The 23,965-nt window shown below is 44.6% G+C and overlaps 1 protein-coding gene across 9 annotated transcripts in view; it reads left to right on the plus strand.

The window, feature by feature from the left end:
- NF1 (neurofibromin 1) overlaps positions 1–23,965 on the plus strand; it is a 3,279,657-nt gene that overhangs the window by 306,802 nt on the left and 2,948,890 nt on the right. For all 9 annotated transcript variants that reach the window (XM_069614617.1, XM_069614618.1, XM_069614621.1 and 6 more), the window contains exon 4: positions 3,455–3,645. In XM_069614617.1, the coding sequence (XP_069470718.1) occupies positions 3,455–3,645 (191 nt within the window). The remainder of the gene's footprint in view (positions 1–3,454; positions 3,646–23,965) is intronic.

Genomic DNA, 23,965 nt, shown 5'->3' on the forward strand with positions numbered 1-23,965 from the left:
TTGGGGGAAATGGAGAAAGTGGCAAGTGAGCCACCCAGGTGGTAAGGTGTTGGTTATCTGCTCATTGGGGCTTGGATACCGGACTATACCATGAAGCAGCCCTTCTGAGCTGCCTGGTTTGTTTTGAGACTTCCACGCGTCCCCTCCCAGATGCTAATATGCTTTATGAAGATAATTACTTGAATTATATTGCAGGCAGAAGACTTGTGCCATTTTGGGTGTCACTTGATCGCAGATACAAAATATTTCTGACAAATGGTGGCTCAAGATGTTGTAGTCGGCAACCTATTGCAACGCAAAAGATGGTCCCCGAAGTTTGCCCTAATCACTGGCTGGTTATAATTTACTATTAACGAGTACAAAATATTGTCCGCTGTGCATGAGAGCTGAGGCAGCGAGTGACGTTTTGTGCCTGGTTAGTAGCGTTCAGCTCGAATTCTTTAACACTGCACGAAGATACTGAGTCTATTGCATGATAAACCATTGGCTAAAGTGTGTATACATAGTGAAAAATGTGAGGTACAGTAGAGTTCCATTTGTAACCTTCAGAGAGCTGTCTTGCTCACCAGTTTCACAACATGATAGTCTTGCATTCATGACTATCTTCGAAACCTGGTCACAGCTGGAGCAGATCACTGCTAGTAATATAATACATTCTTTTTTGTGTGTTTTTAGATAACTTCAGGGGTTCTACCCATTTGCAGAAATACTACGAAAAGAGCGTGTTTTTGATGTCCGTGGATGGCCTCCATTTGTCCTGTGTGGCAGGGGGTGCGATTGATCAATTCCGGTTTGCATACCTGCATTCCATCTACGATGCTTTGCTTACAAGACTGATAAACCCCTTTGTCTCTTTGATGTGTTAGGGTTACCTTTAGCCCAAATGCCTTAATAAATTGTTTTAAATGTCTTGCGCCTCTGTCCTTGTAGAAGTACCATCACTAATTCACATTTGTTAAATACTTTTTAGTGGGGCAGCTATTCACTTCTCCTTGCAGAAGGAATCCTCTTAACCTTTTTCTGTGTAACGAAAACAGAAAGGATTAGGAGAGTTAAAGCACTTAACCAAAAGTGCATGATGATCAAACACATTTAAATCTGGTACATTTCTAAGCAAGATATACAAGGCACTGCATTGTTTGGGTCTACTCAGTTGCACTTATTATACTCCCAACCAGAGGTTAAACATCCGGTTTTGTTCTTTGAATATCATGCTCTATTCAGTTCCTTGAACACCAAAAAAAAAGCACTGGGTTTTATTGCATTTGTGTAGCGCCCAGACCCACAGGTATCACGAAGCTTGTACATGGTGCTGAAGCGATAGGACGCAATATATACAATAGTCACGGTCATCAGATGGCCAGGGCGAGTCATTTTTGTTAAACAACCAAGTCTTTAGGAGTTTTCTGAAGGTGTGATATGAAGTTTCTGATGAAGGTGGGGAAAGAGTTCCAAAGTAATGGTGCTGTGTATCTGAAGCTGGAGCCACCTGCTAGTTTGCGGTTGAACCTGAATGTGTGAAGAGTGGTGCTGTCAGTTAATCGAAGATGGCGCATAGGCACTTTGGGCGCGATGTGGTGGGTCAAATATGCTGTCATGTCATTGTGGAGACAGCGGTGAGCAAGAAAGAGCGTTTTGTATTCAATTCAGGCTTTGATGGGGAGCCTGTGTGCCTCTCCCCTAGTGATGGTGATGCGTTCAGATGGTTGCAGCCTTCTGGCAGCTCTTAGGGCTTTGTTTAGGAGTAGCTTGAGTTTGTCAAGTGTTTTAGCAGAGGCACCTGTGAAAAGTACATTGCAGTAGTCTAGTTTGCTGACTGAGTGTTTTGGGCTACTGTTGGGCAATTCTGTGGGAAAGGAATTTACAACTAAGTGATAGGAGTTTGGCAGTGTAGGAGGTGGTTGAGGAGTGTGTTCACATGCTTAGACGTGGAAAATCCAGCATCCAGGTGTACACCCAGAGTCTTCACATGTTTGGACACTTGTAGTTGGGTGCCATCGATGGCAATGGTTGAGTAAGATGAGTCAAGATTTTTTAGACTGTGTGGCAGGCCTATGATCAGGAGCTCTGTTGTATCATTAAGGCATAGCTTGTGGGAGGCCATCCAGTTTTGAATGATGTGTGTCAAGGTTGCATTTGCCCATGATGGGCAGGAGAATTTTGTCATCAGCAAAGTAGGTGTAGAGGGTGTTCATGGAGGTAAAGGGGTCAAATAGCGGCTTAGTGTAGGTGTTGTAAAGGGCAGGGATAGGCAAGATCCTGGGGGGGCGGGGATTGTAATTTATTATTTATAATGTGCTAACTACCCAGGTTTCTAAGCGCGGACCCGGGGATCGGACCTGTGTTGCTCCGTGTCGTCTTGCTTTCAAGGCGAGCGCATTTCCCCTGAGCTATCCTCCCGAGACGGGATGGGCTTTGCGGAGGCATCTACGAGATGAATACTCTTGAGGAGAGGTTGCTAAGGAATGATTTGATAAATGTGGTTGCGTCATCGGAGAAGTGGAGAGGTTGCTAAGGAATTATTTGGCCCATGTGATGACGCCATCAGAGAAGTTGAAGGGATAGGTGTTGACACAGGCTGTTATGATGAACGAGATCAAAGTAGTAGGATGGCTTAGTTACTGGTATCACAAAAGGTGTCTAGCTGGATTTTATGGTCCAGCGGCGCTATTTCTGTTCTGAGTTTTTGAAAGCCTGATTGTCTGGTGCCTAGTAGGTGTGAGTGTTCTCAATATGTTTGCATTTGGATGTATGCTAAGTGGTCGAGGGTTCTGGGAAGGAATGGCACTGTGGTAATGGGTCGGTAGTTGATCAGTAGTTGATCGCAAGCACCGGGTCTAGCAAAGGCTTCTTAATGAGGGGTGAGACCCAGGCCTCTTTGAGGGTGGGGACTGTGTTGGATGCAAATGAGGCATTGACAAAATCTCTGATGGAAGGGGTGTGCATCGTGGTGCAGAGTTTGAAAATGCTTGCAGGGCAGGTTGCTTTAATTTGGATGGGCCAGGAACATGCCATGGACTGTTCTACCGCCTTTTCCTTTGTAATTGTGTTTTTATATAGTAACTCGCTCTTCACCGCTTTTTATTCTCGTATTATTTTCGATATTGACTTTTGCCAGGAGTATTATTTTCTGATGGATTTATTCATGCTATAAGGAACTCGGATTTGCTAGGACTTGTTATTGAATCCAAAAACACTATTGCAAATGAGCTTACATTACTTTACATTATCTACAATTTACATATATTACATACAAAATAACATGTTGCACTTTTATAAAAATGTATTTTCAACACCAGCAGCCGTTGAAGTTCACTGTAGCGTTTGTAGTTATTTGTTGCTTTCAAGTAATATTTTGTATGCAGTGAACACATGGAAAATTGTGGTTGTTTGACTTGCTTCAACTGTTGGGTTTGGGCTTAAATCAAATTAAATCTGTTCTTTTCTGCTTTAGCAACAGAAAGACAGCATGCGACTAGACGAGACGATGTTGGTGAAACAGCTATTGCCAGAGATCTGCCATTTTATCCACACTTACCGGGATGGAACGCCACACGCATTAGAACTCCGCAACTCTGCAGCCCTTGTCCTCTTCTCTCTTAGTTGCAATAACTTTGGTGCAGTCTTCAGCCGAATATCCACGAGGTGAGCATGTGAATGTCTTTGCTTGACTATCTCGATGCTTCACATCAAAGGAAAAATAAACATGATTTTTAGGTCCAGGTGTAAATGCATGCTTCCTTAGTAGATATTGAAGAGTGGTAGTATTGGAAATCATAATTTTCAAAGACACATTTTTTGTTGTGGATTTAAAATGGGTATACAGTATTTTTGCTTTGCCACTAGAACATATGTCTTAAGATGTATTTTATTCTAAAGTCTTCTTTGTACAGGGTGATGGCAGAGGTACTCCCTGCAATGTAGTGCTGTTCGTGCATCTCACAATCTGAACAGGTTAAAGGGATAGTCCAGGTGACAGAGCCTTACTTGTCCATGTTTTTCCTTTCTTGTCATTTTCCATGTGTGGTCCCATGACGTAAACGTACATTGAGTGTTAATATCCTTATGTGGGGTCTCAAATGTTACTGTTCCGATTCTCTTTGAAAGGTCACTATTTTAGATCTATATGCTGTTTCAAATGGATTGTGTCCTCCTACGTATTCCTCATCTTTGATATTGGATATCCAGTTTCGGCTTTTTTTCCAGCAGAGTGCGCTGTGCGGCAGTGGCATCCACTCTGTCCCTCAAGGGTCTCCGTCCCAATGAGGTCATCGAAGGCATATACAGCATGTGCAGCGCCTGTTGGCTTCAGTTCTGTTTTTCTGTGAATGCTACCGCTTCGAGAAATACGGCACGCTTCTTCACTTTGTGATGAACTTCTTTTCTTCGAGAAATGGACAGAAAATGTAATCTTTGTCAACACAGACCTCCCCGAAGACCGGGTTCAAAAAGTGTTGTGAAGGTGGGTCTAAAATGTCATTGACCGATCCTCATCGTATGTTTGTGGCGCCTTGGAGTAGACCATAACACCTCGGACTGCTCCAAGTGCCAGTCAATGACAGGAAAGGCCATGAAAAATCGAAAGGGCAAGTTGGCGGTAGGCCAAAACCCCAAACCTCCTACCCTGACTAAAAAACCTTCAACCAACCAGTTGAGAGGTGACTCTCCTCGTAGGAAGAAGGTTAAGCGGTCGATCGAGGAGTGGCTCCCACCACTCATCTTCGTCTAAGAAGATGCACCATAGGTCGCCTTCTTCAACTTCGTCGGATGCTTCCCCTGAGAGGGTATCATTCCCAACTAAATCCACTCAGGCCCAGTGGGAGGCCTTCAGGGCAGTGATGCTCAAAATATTTGAAAAAGAAAAGCCGCCAAGCCATGCTCCTACCGCACCTTTGAAAGAAGCTGGGAAGGAAAGGGCTCAACCTAAAACCAGTGCGCCCTCGAGCCCGGGACGAAGGTATGAGCCTCATCGGGAGCCGTCGAGGCCTCGGTCCGATGATGTAACATCGAAGGATCCGTCGAGCCGAAAGCATTAGCATAAGTCAAGGTCATTGACGCCTTCGCCGGCAGCGCCAGCCAAACCATTGACTTTGACGCCAAAGGTATCGAGCGCCCCACCAAAGCCTATGTTGCCAATAAAACAAATTTTGGCAGCTCCATTGTTCATAAAACCCCTCATACCTGAGAAGACCTATGTTCCTCTACCAAGAAAATACAATTTTAAGTCCCTTATATACATGAAGAGAAGGAGCCCTCAGATAACGAGGCTCCATTTGGCCTCCAATTTGGTACGCCAAATGTATCAGAACGTGTTATATCAGAGTCAAGGTTGAGGGACATCTGTGACAACCTCCAGACTGCCAGTGGGGAAGACATCTCACATGAGTTGGAGTTTGGGAGACCAGAGGCTGGGGAGCATGCTGATGCGTCTTACATGGGTAGAGTAGGCCTTCATTGCCATTCAAACATGATGATCTGACGGACATTCTGGATAATGGTCCTCCGTCAGGTCCCATATTCCCGTTTCACATTGCTCTGCAAAAAAGGGTGGAGGCGAATTGGGAAACACCGGAAACCAATCCTGATATAAATAAAAACGTGACCAAGAAGTACCGCCCTTCCAGTAGTGACCTCGACTACTTGTCAAAAAACACCACTCTATGGAGTCTGGTGGTACAAGCAGCTACTGCAACTTCTAAGCAAGCGGCTTACCCAACCATCCCTTCAAATATGGATGGCAAAACAGTAGATGGATGGGCAAGGGAGGTATTTTCTGAAGGGAGTATGGCGCTCAAATCTGCCAACGCCACATGTGCCCTTGCAAAATGTACGTTCATTCAATGGGACTGCGTTTAATAGGATGTTAACCACCTCAACTACTATTGGAGCATCCAGATATTCCCTAGCATCATCGGACAGGCACGATACATCAATCTTATAAAAAAAAAAAACATCTAGTTCTCTCTTGTGGAACACATTTTTCAGTATACAATTTTGCATAATATGTGCAGAAACTAATCTCGTCTCTTTTAACAAGCGCTTTGCCACACTCATTATACAATTTTTGGATATAAAATCTCTCACAAAGACCCCGTAGTCTACTTGCCAATAATTTACCTCCATGGTCGCCTCTCTCCCAAAAACGCTGTCTTGAATAAAAGCACCACGATCGGCTTGAGCATCAGTCTGTGTAACAGATCCTTTACTCTACATTTTAATACAATCTTTTGCTGCCTTAGTACATGCAAAAGTGGACTGTAACTTAGCCAGTTCTAATTCAAGATCCTTCAATTTGACCCCCCCTTTCTTTTTCACCCTAGATGTCAAATTCATTAATTCTCCTCTAACAGTGGCCTTGACAGAATCCCACACCAATAGACTATCAGCAGAGTTTTTATTCTCATTAAAATAACTTGGAATAAAACATTTCAAAGTACTATCTTCATTTAAGATAAATGGTTTTAACAGGTGAGCTGCTTGCTAAATCGGTTTTTATTGAACTTGATTAAAATGGAGGCGGTAAAATCAAATACGATGGTTTACCTAGCCTTCATCGATTTCTCGTACGCGTTTGATACCATCGACGGGTCACTCTTGTGGTCCAAACTGCGAAACTGGGGATGCCCGGCGGACCTAACAGCAGCTATCCAAGAACTCCACACTGAAACTTCAATCAAAAATCTGTCTCTCTCGATCAGGAACACTGTCTGCACCAATCAAAACCTTTAAGGGTGTAAAACAAGGTTGCCCTTTAGCTGCTGCAATATTTAGTCTGTTCATATCGAACATAGCATTAACAATTGACACTGTAAACTCATTCCCACCAAAAGTAGCTAACTCGCACCTAAGTTGGCTTATTTATGCCGATGACTTGATCCTGATGGACGTAACACCTATCGGCCTGCAAAGAAAATTAAACGTCTATCAATATGCTGTAACTAACCAACTTTTAATCAACACAAAAAAGTGTGAAATTCTTGTGTTCAAGAATTTGAATCGTGGAAGTTCGAACAATGCGAAAAAATGTAAATGGTTCTTAGGTCAAGAATTAGTCCAGATATCACAGATTGTAAAATATCTTGCAATGTTAATATACTCATCCATCAACGACGGTCCATGGATTGCTGAAAGCCAAATGAAATGCAGACAACTTGCGAGTCAAGCCGTGATTATGCAGAAGAAATTTGGAAAATTTTCATTAAAACCGCTGCTGGCTTTTTATCAACAAAAAGTAATCCCAGTATTGATATATGGCACAGAAAATGCTTTGGGCTGCTCCTACGAAGTATGGTCGTCATTAGAGAATTCTTGTTGGTCCAAGGTATTGGCTCTCCCAAAGGGAACCATGACTGCTTGTGTAAGAAAAGGGCTATCACTCATATTGATTCACGCCAGGATCTGCTGGAGTTTGCTGGGTTTGTATCGCAAAACTCGCTTCTGTGCACAAATCCCACAATTTGACATTTTTCACTGTGCAACACCGGCTAACTCAAGCATTGTGTCACTGTGGATCAAGAGATGTGAAGGGATGTTGGAAGAATACGAAATCAGCTTGGACATGCTCCATGACAATCCGAACGTGGCAAAATTTACAAATTGGGCACGCTGACTGGGATCAAACCTGCACACTAAGAGCTGCCTCAAAAATGAGTGATGTGCCTTTCGAAATGCGGGCATTTAATAGCCCACAACGCTATATTGAGCTGTTTCCAGATCCTCAAGCACGAAGGCTGTTCATGATGTTATGTCTAAACACGTTCAAAACCAAGGAGCGACTCTGTGCATGGAAATGTAACAAACTTAAAACCATGTGCAGATTCTGCACACAAGAAAAGGAAACCCTTAAACATTTAGTGTTATTCTGTACTAATCTTCGAACAGAAAGAACAATCCATCTGAGACCTTGGAGCCTAAATCACCCCTCCCTCTGTGCAGACGATTGGTGGGACTATGTTTCAGGGATTAGACATGAAATTGTTACTGCCATGAACTTGCTTTTTATCGATAATTGAAAATCGTTTAAGCATGGTTCTACTTGATGGGTAATGAAGGTAACTTATGAGACATAAAGGACGGATGGGAGGGGTTTATCAGGAGAATGTTTAGGACAAAATTGCTTTGTTTATGTGTATTGTTTGTAATATTTTAAAGGTTTCTGATAAAGCGATAAAAAATTAATAAATAAAAGAAAAATGTTTTTAGCCTCCATCTACTAAAGGCTTGCCTGTTAGGATCTAGTTGCAGCTTTACATGTACTAATGAATGATCTGAAATATGTTCACACATTTTAGATTCTATTACAGCCTCTGCTAAATTATTCAAAATTAGTACATAGTCAATCCTAGAGAAGCAGTCATGAACCAGGGAGTAAACAGAAAAACCCTTCTCATCATGGTGTATATTTCTCCAGCTATCAAGCAAGTCAAATGTCTCAATTCTCTAGATTTCTGGCCAGTAAAGGAGCATGTCGACGATCTATCCATTTAGAAGTCTAAAACACAATTAAAGTCCCCTCCTAAAATAATCAAACCCCCCTCCCCCATATTAGAGAGAAGACTGGTTAATGAGGCAAAAAAACTTCCTGTTGCTCCACACGGGCCATACACGGAGCCGATAATAATAAGCTTGTCCTCCTATTTCAGGTCAACTAGGATTATACGGCCTAAATAGTCCATAGCTATTTTATCCACACTCGCCCCAGCCCTCTCCGAATTAACATTCAAACTCCTCTTGAATTTGAGGAGTAACCATTTAGCCATATTCTTGTGTATCTAGAATTAGCGAGAAGCTTCCCAGTACCATACTCCAAGTGCGTTTCTTGCAAAAGGATCATATCAACTCTTTCTCTCCAGATCCTAGACAAAACGTTCTTACTTTTAACTGGACAATGCAAGCCCTTCACATTCCATGTTCCTATTGTGAGCAGCCCCATATTGTTTAAACTTTGATATTATAATAAGATTTTTCAATTGCATTTCATTAACACATTCGGGTTGATCTTTATAAGTAATAAAAGTGTAAACACCCAAGGAGTGATAAGTAGTTGCATCAGAGCATAAGACCTTATACATCCACCAACCCAGACAAACGTCAACATAGCAGACAAAAACATATAAATATATTGACTAAAAGGAACCTGACCAAAGCCAGGCTCAACAAAACAGTATTTACAGTCAAAGATTCGTTCTCAACCACCCCTCAGAAATCTATGCCTACCTCATTCACTAATATAAGCAATCCCTCCCTCCATTGTGTTTAAACTAAAATATCAGGCTGGTGAAGATAAATATACAATAATATCATACTAATTTCATGTTGTAAGCGTGTAGGACATCCTAAAATGACAACTATGTCCCAGCCACAACTATAATTCAAACTCAAACATTTTCATACTAATTAAACACTGTATTAAGTCTCCACGACCCATAACAGGGCCACAAGCCAACTTTTAGCCATTTTATATTACAGAATTGTTGAGCAGAATATTATGAACCAAGGACATTTGGAACACACAAAGATTAAATGCATGTTAAGTTGTTTCGTAAGTATTCCATCCCAGCTGTTCCACAAGGTACCCTTGAAGAATACCTATCCCTCAATGGCATTTTTCATGAGGGTTCGGACCCATTGGCCTTCCTTGACACCCTGAAGAGTTTTAGGATGAGGAAAATAGGCTGTTGGGCCTGGGCTTGGCCCTGCACGACGCAAGTGGCTTGGACACTTCTCCTGAGTTGGAAATCTCACAGGGAGACCCTAGAGCCCATACAAATGTGGCGTATAAGAGAATGATGGCTAGAGTGACAGATGCCTTAGGTTGGGGCTCCCCACCCAGCGACACAATGGAATGTGACTTAACTGATATTTTAGACAAGGCTACAATCGTTGAGCCCGTCCTTGCATTGCATAATGCATTAAATACTTACTTGTGGCGGTATGAAAGACTCCCCTCTCAGGGCCAGCAGTCCACAATCCTTTTTCCAAGAAGTGCATGCCAGCCTTATCTGACCCAGAATTCCTAACCAGGCAGCCAGTACATAAGCCTGGTAGTACACGCTGCGGCTCTGGGTAATAAGGCAAGCGCCTATCCCGCTTTATCTCCTGACAGGGATGACCAGCTTTACGATGCTTTGGCAAAAAAGGTCTTCGCCTCTGGCAGTATGGCACTTAAAGTGGTTAATGCTTCATGCGCACTGTCGAAACACACAGATACTCTTTGGTCTGTGATAGCTGAAGCAGCCGAGCACACCCCTGAGGGTGAAATGAGGAAAGGTTTCCGCAACATATTGGAGGATGGAAAGGTAGCAATGCGCCAATCCCTGCAGTCAGGACTTGACACAGTAGATTGTGTCGGGAGATCTATGGTGGCGAGTTCTGTCCTGCACAGATTTGCATGGCTCAAAGTCTGGAGTTGTGAAGGCCGTCCAAGCGAAGCTGCTTGACATGCTCTTTGATGGCTCACATCTCTTTGGACAAAAGGCAGATGACAACCTTAAAATAAATTGCAGGGGTCCAAGGCTGCAGCAATGTCCTTGGGTGCAGCGATAAGGCAGCCTGCTCAACCTTGCTGTCAATGGAAGGGCAAACTTTTTTCTTATTACAATTATGGAGAAAAGGGTAAACCGTTCACCGCCCATCAAGGCCAAGGCCAAGCACATTTCTCTTGTCCTTCCGGAGGTAGAGGAGGTAAGACAGACTGCTTCCACATCTGTCCCCTCCAGTGCAGCACATTCCAAAACGCCTCTTTCAGAACTTCTGCCACACTAAATGGGTATGTAGCTATCTGTCACACCATTTGCAAGAATGGTGCGCCATTACTCAGACGCATGGTCGCTTCAGGTAGTCTTCTAAGGTTACTGAATTGCATGTTTAAAGTGCCCTCTGGATTGCCCCCCTGTGACCAGATAACCTCCTGTTCCAGACCCACTGCTTCTGCAAGAGTTTTCTTCTCTTTTGGAGAAGGGTGCCATAGAGTTGGTACCTATACACGAAAGAAACAGGGGGTTATTACTCCCACTATTTTTCGGTCCCAAAGAAAGACTGAGGTCTGCAACAAATCTTGCACCCGAGGTGCTTGAACAAGTTGCTCAAGAAAGACTAATTCAACATAACATTGTTGCAGATCCTCAGGAGTGTAGAAATACAGTATTGGTTGGTGTCACTCGGCCTACAGGACGCTTATTTCCATGTGCCAAAAGGGCATGAAGTACCTGGGGTTCGTCATAGGCAACACTCTGTACTAGTTTTGAGTTTTGCCTTTTGGGTTTATCTCTGCCTCGGGTCTTCAACAAGCTGTTGGCAGTAGTGAAAGCCAGTCTCATGAAAGGGGGAATCCACGTCTTTCCCTACTTGCCCGATTGATTAATCAGAGCGGATCAAGCCTTAGATCATCAGTCCATCTGCCACCTTTTTCACAAGCTGGGCTTCTCCCTCAATGTAAAGAAGTCTCAGTTGACACCTTCCCAAACGCTGCAATTCATCCGAGCAGTCCTGGATTCTACCTCTGGCAAGGCTTTACTTCCCGAGGATAGGGCTTTACAAATTCTGCAGATGGTCCCCAAATTCCAGAATGCCCATTATCTGTCAGCCGTTTCTGCGGTTGGAAGGCCTCATGGCATCCTGCCTTTTCTGGTTGCCAGAAGCTCTGCTGAGAATGAGATTGCTGCAATGGGGCACTTGGTGGTTGCAGTTCTCTGGCGGTATGACACACTTGATTCAAGACCTGAGCAGAGTCGTTCAAGATCTCATGTGGTGGACTTGCACAGAGAATGTGATGGTGGGAGAACCACTTTGGCAACCGTGGCCATAGACTACTGTAGTTACAGACGCTTCTCTGAAAGGCTTGGGTGCTCACTTGAAAGAGTTGATGGTGAGCGGCCTGTGGTCCCTGGCAGAGGTCAAAGTTCACATAAACCTGTTCGAGCTGATTGCGATCAGACTGGTGCTGATGGCCATTTTTCCCTCCATGCAGGGAAAACTGTCCTGATCATGACTGACAACACAGTGGCCATTAACTACTTCAACAAGAGAGGTAGTCTAGGGTCACGCCACCTGTTCAGAGAGGCGATGCAGCTCTGGCTCTGGGCTTTAAAGAACAGGATCTCTCTGTCGACAGTTCGTCTTGCCGGGAACGAAAATGACAGCTGACGCCCTGTACAGGCAGGTCTCAGTCTCCCACTAGTGGGAACTGTGTCAGGAATTCTCCAAGAGTTGTTCGTCCTTTGGGAACCTCTTCAGTGGATCTGTTCGCCTCCGATGTGAACAGGAAGTGCAAACATTTCTGCTCCTGGGAATTTCCCCCGACAGGAGCACTGGGGGATGCATTTTTGGTGGACTGGAACTTCCAGATCCTGTATGTTTCCACCGATTCCCGTCATCCCTCAAGTGATCAGGAGGTCTAAGAGGTACGGAGCAACCATGGTCCTGATTGCACCATACTGGACCAGTATGACAAGGTACCCAGACCGTCAGGACATGTCCATCTGTCATCCAAATAGTCTTACCCGGAGGCAGGACCTTCTCTCTCAGGAGAGGGGCCTTGTTCTTCATCCAAGCATAAACCTGCTCAACCTGCACAACTGCCTTCTGAAATGCTAAGGTACAGGGAGTGGGACCATCCGGAAGACGTGATGGAGGTGTTGACGTCGGCCAGAAGGCCAGTAACTAAAGCTCTATACCGCTGCTGTTGGAAGAAATTCTGCAGGTGGTGACGAGATCAGGATGTGGTTCCTTTCTTATGTGACACCTGAAGGGTGTTGTCCTGCCATCTTCATCTGGCAAGACGGGGCCCTTCAGGTTCCTACAATTAAGTGCTATTTAGTGGGACTTTCTATTTCAAGAGCACGCCAGAACAAGGATTGTACTTCTCGATCCCCTTGGTGGTGCAGGTTTTTAGTAGGCCTGACTAACACTTTCCCTCTGACAACTTTCATAATACAGGCATGGGATTTAAACTTGGTGTTCACTTTTCTCCTGGCTTCCCCATTTGAGCTATTACATTTTTGTCTTCTGAGGCTACTGTCTTTGGAAGATAGCCTTTTTGGATGCCCTGTCCTCTAAACCACCTTTTTATAGTCTTATTTTTCCAACAACAATTTGACTCTTACAGTGTGCCCCCTCGTTCATTCCGAAAGGTCTTATCAGAGTTTCACCTGTTAAAATCAGCCAGCCTTCTTTCCACCTCATCGTGCATCCAAGGAGGAGGAAAGGCTGCATAGGCTCGACCCCAGGAAGGCTTTGAGTTTCTACATCATCAGGACAAGACAATTTAGGCTGGAAGACCAGATGTTCACTGGCTATAAAGGCCCGAAAATGGGTAAAGGTATAACGAAAAAACCATCTCTTGATGGATAGTGCCTTGTGTGTCTAGTGCTGAGTGGTTAAGGAAATACCTGAAAGCTTCAGGGCACATTCTACTAGAGGTGTGGCGGCGACCTCAGATCCCATATCTACCTCTATCTCCAAAGAGGGATACCTGTAAAGTAGATCTGTCAGGCCGCAACATAATCCTCCAGTCCTCCATACATACATTTTCAAAACACTACTGCCTGGACGCAGTGTCGACAAATGAGTCGTTTCGGTAGGGCTGTCCTACAACAAGTGGCGTCCTAATCGCCATCGAGTTCGCTCCTTCTTTCTCTCCGCAATGGTCTTACTGCTGTGGGAGTCTGTCGAAGAGGAGGAATTCGGTGAGGGTACAATCCATTAGAAGAACAAATGAATTACCCCTGATAATGTTCTTTCTACTGGATGTTCCTACCACGTATTCCTCCTTGCTAAGGAGCCCACTGCTCCACTTATACAATGACTCGCCTTTAAAACGTAGTCATGTCCGTTCACGAAGACGAGGACTCGCCATCCATCGATGCCAATGTGCATGACGCCCCATGCTGGGAAAATGTTTGAGTCGCAAAGCAGAAGAATGCATCCAAGATGAGGAATCCATGCGAGGAACATGCAGTAGAAAGATCATTAACAGGGGTACGTTTTTTGTATTTCTAAATGTTTTTATTAGGTTTTTGCTGCAATTGATGACACTTTTAATGGTGTGTGTGAACGAAATATGTAGACTTGGTGATTTATTTATTTTCTTCTTTTCCAAAATCAAAGTTCTCATGTTTCTTAATATCATTACAACCCTCTCAACTGGTTACAACCAGTAACCTGTTCAATTTATAAGCCGCATAACCCTCTTTACCCTCTGCCCCACCCACCTCTGACGCATTGCAGTTGTCACCCATATATATATCCACCTACATTACTACAAAACTTTGATGTGGCCCCACCAATGTGGCAGGCTACCTTCCATATTTGGTAATGGTATTGTGTATTCATAAAGCGCCTATACACATGCAAGTGTTTCAAAGCGCTCAAGGAGGGTGGGAACAGGGGAGAAAACAGTCACTCATAGGCCTTGAAATTCTGAGACGATAATAGTCTGCACAGGCAGAATAAGTACGTAAAATACATGTAACAGTTGGAGATACAGCAAATGGGCCTGCTGGCGATTCTCCAGTTTTATCAATGCAATTAAGGGGTGAAGACAAGGGAGGGACAGACTACCTACAGGCATGGTGCATATGGATCGTGCAAGTGCACACAGTCACGGGGGGGGGGGGTGGTCCAAGTCCCCCCGGTCAGTGGAGAGTGGGGCAAGTACAGAGAGAGCAACTCTCATGGGTTGATTCTCAAGTGCGGTGGGTGGGGTGTAGGGTCAAGCTCCCACTATATCCTTCTTCGTCTCATCCAGGAGCGTGTGAAGTATTCCATTTTGTATATAGTAGAGCTGGGGGAGCCAGGGAATTCATGGGTAGGGCTAAGCCTAGGGGGGGTCAGGCTTGGCTCTAGGAGCCCACCACGGGGCCAAGCCCAGAGCACGACATATACCTCCTGGAATGAAATACTTCAAAACCACTTACCTGATGTCATTTAAATTGTGGTGAAAGGATGTAAAGGAAGAATATGAAGAGCTCTTCAAAGGAAATTTTATTTTGCTGCACCCTTGGGCATCGACGTATTACATTAACACATTTCCATACATATTGTAATTGCTTGGCAGACGGGTTCTCAGAGACATTGGGCATTGTTCACTTTAATCATTGCCATCATTTCAACATGTGCAGGCTTCAGACATGCAGTCTACTGCTGACAATATCACCAGTTTTATTAAAGAGCTGTTCACTGGGACTATGCGTGGCGGTTGCACAGAGGTATTTAAATGCTAATTTAGATAGGTAGAGATAGTTTGGCACATTTGCCCCACCATAAAGGCATCTGTGGTCGGAACTACAATGTCCTCAGACAGATATTTATCCAATTCTGATATGGTTTTTATTTTTGCTTTGTTAGCACTTTCTTTTTGGCAATCAGAGCTTCTATTTTGTTGGGTTGGTGGAGGCCTACACTCTAACTCTCCTATGCCAGATTCTGTATTGCCCATAAACTGGTTCGGTTCCAGCTCAAGATCCTTTATGTGCAGGTCAGCTGCAAGGGCTTCTTCAAACCCGTAGGATTTGATTCTAGGGTACAGAGTTGTTGCCTTGCCCAAAACACTGTAGTGTGCAATACTTTCAAATCGCACAAATGTAAGGTCTTTTTCTGTTCTGCAAAGCAATCTTATTGTAGAATCCTGGCTATTCTGAGTAGCCCCTTGCTGAGAATATGAAACATCATCTCCACACATACTCACATCCTCATTGTCATCAGGGCCAGCTGGTCTCGCTGTGTGGTCTTCAATTATAGTAGTCCATCTTGCATGCATCTCTGATCGGGATAACCATGGAGCATTTAACATGTGCCTACTCTGATGGCTTTTCAGTGGCAGTTGAAAAAGGCTAAAAAATCTCTAAACTATCTTTTAAGATAACTGCCTCATGTGCATTGACAGCCTGTGGAATACTGCGTGTGCGGCTTGTACCAGCGCATGCGGCGGCAGTGAGTGCATCATTAAAAGCAAGATCCTGCTTCAACACCCTCTTCCCCATGTCAAAAATGCTGTTCCACCTAGTAGCCACATCAATTTTCATTGTGGTTTCAGGCAGATTATGCATTGCTTGAATTTACTGTAACAAGGTGGTAGATGCAGGACTATTCCTAGAAAATATGCTAATAGAGCTGCACCTACCAAAAATGTGGTCTACAGATGTACATCTTTAATTGCTTTGGTTACAATAACGTGGAAGCATTGCCCCATACAACGCATATGCCTCTCTGAGAGGCCAAGAAGATGGATGGCTTTTACAAAAGTTGATCCATTGTCTGTTGTGAGGGAACAAATCCGCTGCAGCGGAATGCTACATTCCTGAAGAATTTCTGAAAAGCTGCTCAGGAAAAGATCTTCCCCCCAAATGGAAGTTTTTCCTCCCACCAGTGGGCTGTTGAAGTACATGCCTATTCAAAGCCAAATAAGTATCATTGGCATGTGACGTCCACATATCAAACGTCAATGCCATATGGTCTGCCTGACCAAACTCCAATACCACGTTTCTTACAATCTGTTTCAACACCACACTTTTTGATAAGCCAAGAATGGTACTCACGAATCTTCGGGTTTTATCAGGATGTTTGAAGAGTAGAGAGACGTCCCCCCGGGAGTCCAGAGACCGTGAGTAGTACTCTGTGCACCCAGGGGGCCACCCCCTGGGAAACCCTCGAGGGGAAGAAAACCCAGATCCAGACAGGTCCCGATTGATTGGAACGGAAGTTCGTATGATTAATGAAGACGTAGAAAAATAACTTGCTGTACACTTGACGTCAGGAAGCGGAGCATGAATAATCCAAGGTAAGGTGCCGGGGAAACCCTGTTAATACCAGGAGAAGGAGAGCAGACTCTCGAGAGACGAGACTCAGAGGAAGACGAGGAGAAGCACAAAGTGACAGCAGGAGGAGAGGAGCCGCGGTTGCGAGAGGCCGACGGCGGAAGGAGGAAAGAGGCTGAGAGAAGTAAGTGAAACAGAAACGGTGAGTACCGAAGCGGCAGAAGCCGAAGCGGAGTAAAGGATGCCGAGCAGGGATAGGATTAGCTAGCACGGCAAGCCGTGTGGAAAAAAGAAACAGCGAACTGTCAAGGTTGGCAGCCGCTGAGCGGAGAAAAAGGTGCTGCGAGCAGCTAGTACGGCAAAAGCCGATCGAGGAAACAGAAACAGCGAACGGCCAAGATTGGCAGACGCTATAATGAGAAAGGTGCTGCGAGCAGCTAGCACTGCAAAAGCCGAGCGGTGAAAGGCAGGGAAACACAGATGGAAAGCAATGCATACACGGGAGCGAGTAGCAACGCAGAGTGTTTTAGTGATTCTGGGTTTAAGTAGGAATGATCAGGTGGAACTGAGTACGAAACTAGACCTGCACTGTTAGGTAGTAGAAACGTGATCCAACAGACGCCATCTTGAATTCCACTGTGTGCGCCGATGATGGTGAATCTTCCAATGTTTCCAAAGAGTTCTAGGGGTTTTCCTAACAGTATGCCCTTCCCGTGGGGTGGAAGGTCCGGGTTTCCACGGTTGAGACCTGTGGAATCGGCGCACCAGTGTAGGTGCATGAACTGCAGAAGCTGGTTCCCAAGTCCTGTCAGATGGTCCATAACCTTTCCAATCTATAAGATATTGAAGACTTCCCCGATGGTATCTGGAGTCCGCTATGGCCGATACTTCATATTCTTGTCCTTCAGAGGAGTCAATAGGCAATGGTTTGTTTCTTTCTTGTCTTTGGAACCTGTCTGAAACATTCGCCTTTAGTTGAGAGACGTGGAAAACATTATGTATCCTAGACCAAGAAGGAGGTAACTGAAGGCGATAGGCCACCTTCCCTACTGCTCCGGAAACTGTAAATGGACCAAAATATTTGGGGGACAGTTTATTAGGTATCAGTCTTTTTGGGAGGTATCGAGAGGACAACCATACCAAATCCCCTTGATGGTAAGTAGGTTCTTGGGATCTTCGCTTGTCCGCCTGTTTTTTAGTCTTTTCTTGAGTTTCCTTGAGAGCTGTTCGAGCCAGGGCATGTCCAGACTGAATGTTGGCCACCAATTCTTCTACTGCAGGAGAGTTGGTAATTCTGGGAGGAGTGGTAGGGATTATTACAGGATGATATCCGTAGGTACAGTAGAAAGGAGACATTTTGGTAGCAGAATGTTGAGAATTATTGTATGCTATTTCCGCATAGGGTAGGAAGTCGTCCCAGTTGTCTTGGGTAGCTGAAATGAAGCATCTAAGGTATTGTTCCAAAGATTGGTTCAGCCTCTCTGTCTGACCGTTAGATTGTGGATGATATCCCGAGGTCAGATCTCGTTGTATTCCTAAGGATTGGCATAGATTCTTCCAAAATGTCGATATATATTGTGGTCCTCTATCGGAGATGATGTTTTTGGGGAGTCCATGCAATCGGAATATTGTCCTTAAGAAACAGGATGTCATCTGAGCTGCTGTTGGGAGTTTTTTCATGGGTATAAAGTGTGCCATCTTGGTCATTGAATCCACCGTCACCATTATAGTGGTGTTATTATTTGAAGGTGGTAGATCTACAATGAAATCTGTAGAAATCTTTTCCCAAGGTTGGTCGGGTAGAGCGGGTTGGACCAGTTTTCCTACTGGGAGCCTTCTTGGTGTCTTTTCTTGCAGACATATGACGCACGACGAAACGTAGTCTTTAACGTCTGCAGATAAGGTGGGCCACCAAAAATGACGGCTGATTAGTTCTTGAGTGTTGGCTATTCCTCTGTGACCTGCTACTTTGTGATCGTGGCACATGTGTAATACTTGCTGTCTTAGGTTTCCTGTAGGTACAAACAGACTAGTGCCATAGTAATATAGACCATCTTCTTTCTGGAGCTGGTGGATCTGGATATCACTATCTTTTATGTCTTTTATTTGACTGCGGACATCTTGGAGAAATGAAGAGACTACAAAAACAAAAGTTGTGTGCGGAAATATCTTCTCCTTAATTGTACAGTCTTCTGTTTGTAGACTGCGAGACAAGGCATCAGCCATTTGGTTACAGGTGCCAGGAATGTGAGTAATTCGAAAGTCAAAAGAAGAGAAGAAATATGCCCATCGGGCTTGACGGCTGTTCTGGCATTCGAAATTCTGAAGGACTTTAAGGTTCCTGTGGTCAGTTCTGATAGTTACTGGATGTCTTGCTCCTACTAGAAGATGTCTCCATTCTTGGCATGCCTTCTTAATGGCGAGTAATTCCTTTTCCAGAACCGTGTAGTTTTGTTCTGAGGACGTCAAGGTTTTCGACATATAGGCAATAGGATGCTCTTTGCCGCTAAGAGAAGTCTGTTTCAAGACTGCTCCTATTGCAGAATGAGAAGCATCTGTCTCTAGAAGGAATGGTTTGGTTTGGTCCGGCAATCTAAGGATGGGAGCAGATGAAAATGCAGACTTTAATTCGTCGAAGGCTTGTTGTGTTTCCTTAGTCCACACATATTTCCTTCCTTTCTGTAGAAGTGTAGTCATTGGTTTGATGACTTTGGAGAAGTTGGGTATATATTTCCTGTAGAAATTTGCAAAGCCCACAAACCTTTGGATTTCTTTGACTCCTTGTGGAGCTTTCCAATACAAAATGGCTTGTACCTTGTGAGGGTCCATGGAAGCCCCTTCTTTGGAAAGAATAAAGCCCAAATAAGGAATCTTTTCTTGATGAAACGAGCATTTCTCTAATTTGGCGAAAAGGTGGTTGTCTTGTAGGCGGTGTAGTACCTCTGAAACATGAGAAATGTGCTCCTGTAGATTGGTAGAAAAGATCAATATATCGTCAAGATATACGATCAGTGAATGAAGTAATAAATCCGAAAACAAGTGGTCTATGAATCTTTGGAAAACTGATGGAGCATTAGCCAGGCCGAAAGGCATAACGTGATATTCGTAATGCCCAAAAGGGGTGCGGAATGCCGTCTTCCACTCGTCTCCGCTTTTGATCCGAATTAAATGATAAGCGCCTCTCAGGTCCAGTTTGGTGAAAATGGAGGCACCCCTTACCGCTTCTAAAATATCTTGAATCAAAGGCAAGGGATATCGATCCTTGTAGGTGACCCTATTCAATCCCCTATAATCAATGCACGGTCTCAGTTCTTTGCAGTCTTTTTTCGGGATGAAAAACAAGGATGCTCCAGCTGGACTTTTTGATTCTGTGATAAGTCCGTTGCGTAGGTTTGTCTGCAGATATTCCTTCAGGGCCTCCTTTTCGGGATTAGATAGGGTGTACATCCTTCCAAATGGGATCTGGGCGTCTGGCAGGAGATCTATACTGCAATCGTCTCTCCGGTGAGGAGGCAGTTCCTTGAATTCCTCATTAGAGAATACTTTACTGTACTTGTGGTAACATTCCGGTAACAATTTCAGATTTAGCACTACTGCATTAGAGTTCTGAGAGATCTCAGGTGCCTGGGAGGTGTGTATTCCAGTTGTACCGTTATGCTGGCATGTGGAGATACAGTATTCTGATCCCAAAAACATGGTTCCAGCTTTCCAATTGATATAGGGATTGTGTTTAGCCAACCAAGGTATTCCCAGGATTATCGGGTAGTGAGCTGCCTTAATGAGATCAAAGATCACTTCCTCTTCATGGGAAGATATCCTCATTGTGAGGACGGAGGTATTGGCTCGTATGGGTCCAGAGGATAAGGATTCTCCATCTACTCCTTCGACTGGGATTGGTAGTTCTTTAGCCATATGGGGTATCTTGTTCTTGTAAGCCCATTCGGTATCCATAAAAAGACCCGCTGCTCCGCAATCTACAAGAGCTGGAACGTTTTCGAGTGAAACATCATTAAATCGGAGTGTTACTGGTAAAACCACCATTTGAGTAGAATTAGCCACTCCGTTGAGGGAACTCGGAGTTCCATGCCCGTTCATGGTTCCCTTTATGAACGGGTGAAGGCGTTTCCCGAACGCCGGGGAGGGACTAGATTACAGTCCTTCAAAACATGTTTGTCCGAACCACAGTACATACAGAGACCCAGAGAGCGTCTTCTGTTTCTCTCTTCTGAGGTAAGAGGACCTCTAGTGATTCCTATTTGCATGGGTTCTTCCTCATGGGTTCGTGAGGTCTTGGTAAATTCGCTTCGTACAATTGGAGGAGGTCCTTTGGCTTTTCCCTTCTTCCTTTCTAAATACCTTTCTTGGATTCTATAATCCATCTGTAGAACGAGTGTAATCATCTCTGCAAGGTTATGCGGGCGAGGTACTCGAGACAGTTCGTCCTTTAAGTCTTCGTTTACGTTTCTCCTAAAAATAGTAATGAGAGCGTCATCTGCCCAGGCTGTTTCATGTGCCAGTTGTTTGAACTGAGTGATGTACGCCAGAATTTCCATTGTTCCTTGTTTCAGGTCTAAGAGGTTTTCTTGTGCAGATACCACTATTTCTCTGCGTCCAAACATGGCTTGTATGCTATTGGAGAATCCAGCAAGAGAATCTAAGAGTTGATTGTTAGTGGTCACCAGGGGTGTGGCCCAAGCCAGAGCGCTCCCTGATAGGTTGGATATCATGAAGCTGACCTTGGACCGGTCGTTAGGAAAAAAGGCCGGTTTCAATGTAAACTGTACCGTACAAGAGTCAATGAATTCTTTTAGTTTTTTGGGATTGCCATCATATTTCCCCATAGGGAGGGGACCTGGAGGCAGTTCGATTCTTGAGTGTACTACTTGACGAAGCATGGTGTTTTCATTGCGCAGGGTTTGCATCTCGGTATTGAGATTTTGTACAGCTGCTACCAGCTGCTGTATCTGTTGCTCCATGGCGTTGCTATCTCTTACAATCTGTTTCAACACCACACTTTTTGATAAGCCAAGAATGGTACTCACGAATCTTCGGGTTTTATCAGGATGTTTGAAGAGTAGAGAGACGTCCCCCCGGGAGTCCAGAGACCGTGAGTAGTACTCTGTGCACCCAGGGGGCCACCCCCTGGGAAACCCTCGAGGGGAAGAAAACCCAGATCCAGACAGGTCCCGATTGATTGGAACGGAAGTTCGTATGATTAATGAAGACGTAGAAAAATAACTTGCTGTACACTTGACGTCAGGAAGCGGAGCATGAATAATCCAAGGTAAGGTGCCGGGGAAACCCTGTTAATACCAGGAGAAGGAGAGCAGACTCTCGAGAGACGAGACTCAGAGGAAGACGAGGAGAAGCACAAAGTGACAGCAGGAGGAGAGGAGCCGCGGTTGCGAGAGGCCGACGGCGGAAGGAGGAAAGAGGCTGAGAGAAGTAAGTGAAACAGAAACGGTGAGTACCGAAGCGGCAGAAGCCGAAGCGGAGTAAAGGATGCCGAGCAGGGCTAGGATTAGCTAGCACGGCAAGCCGTGTGGAAAAAAGAAACAGCGAACTGTCAAGGTTGGCAGCCGCTGAGCGAAGAAAAAGGTGCTGCGAGCAGCTAGTACGGCAAAAGCCGATCGAGGAAACAGAAACAGCGAACGGCCAAGATTGGCAGACGCTATAATGAGAAAGGTGCTGCGAGCAGCTAGCACTGCAAAAGCCGAGCGGTGAAAGGCAGGGAAACACAGATGGAAAGCAATGCATACACGGGAGCGAGTAGCAACGCAGAGTGTTTTAGTGATTCTGGGTTTAAGTAGGAATGATCAGGTGGAACTGAGTACGAAACTAGACCTGCACTGTTAGGTAGTAGAAACGTGATCCAACAGACGCCATCTTGAATTCCACTGTGTGCGCCGATGATGGTGAATCTTCCAATGTTTCCAAAGAGTTCTAGGGGTTTTCCTAACAACGTTACGTTAAACTTTTTGCATTTTTGCCAGAATAGAATAAGTCAACACCTTCCTGGAGGGAAGGTCATAATTACAATTTAGCTTCCTGATAAAGTACTGAAAGCCTGCATTTTCCATAATAGACAAAGGCTCAGAGTATAGAGAAACCATCAGCGCAAGTAGATTTTCCTTTGGTTTCATTTTTTTTTTTTAATTCAGGAAATCAGACTTTTGGTTGGGCTGTGGTACACTAGGAGCATGCCTTGCTCTAAACTTAGCATCTTCGTAAGCGTTCTGCTCCTTCTGAAAAAGTAAATTGGTAGATGGGTGCACACGTTCAATGTGGATGAGACTGTTGGTTGTGGTAGAGCCTCGCACCCTAATAATGGTCCTCCTTATCGTGTACCACTTGCCTTTAAAGTCAACATAGTCCATGCTGGAGTGGCTGCCAACAGAAATATATTTCTCATAATGTTCATAAATTGTGTGCTGCATGTACACATTGCTGTGAGCAAGCATCTGGGGCCCTTCTTTGGGCGTTTAGGGCCAAAACTGTGTTGGGGTGGCACCCTCAGATCCTGGGAAATTACTGCTTTAATTCTCTGGGTACCGGTTGGTGCAATGCTATGGGAAGCGTCCCCTCAACCTCAGAATGATGCTCTAGTGGGCTCTTTTCACCAGAAATATCTGCTGCTATGGAAAGGGTGGAAAAATCTACAAATGAGATCGGTGCCTCATGTCTTTAGGCCAACTTACTAAAAGAGTTGTGACCAGCCAAAAACATTCAGTAAACAAAAAGGGAGGGGGAAGCAAAGACCAGCACATCAAATGGTTGCAAAGATCGCAGCATCTGTAAACTGACAAAATAAATTAAAATGCTACAAAGGGGGCCCCATCTCGCTTCCATTGCCAAGCCACTTGTACAATCTCACACACTCAACACCGTTTAAGAACCTAAGCATACAAGTTTCCCTACTACTACAAGTACTTTGGAACCCACCTGCAACTTAAAAAGGAAGCAATTCTAGGCATTTGCGCTTTCCTTACCTGATCCAACAGGTGCTTCATTGCCTTTAGTATCAATGGCACTGTTCATGTGGCTGCTGTTAACTGTTCCAAAATTAAGCCTAACTACCTGCAACTGCTTTGGCAACTGCTCCTTGCTCCCTTCTAGTCTATAAGTAGGATCTCTCTCTTGAATGAAAGACCTACTTTGGCCCAAAAACAGTCTGCATAAGGTACAAATGTTGTAATGTGCAAGTTACTGGC

This window comes from Ambystoma mexicanum, chromosome 9 (assembly GCF_040938575.1).
Source record: "Ambystoma mexicanum isolate Mex_15411 chromosome 9, UKY_AmexF1_1, whole genome shotgun sequence".
NCBI lineage: Eukaryota > Metazoa > Chordata > Amphibia > Caudata > Ambystomatidae > Ambystoma > Ambystoma mexicanum.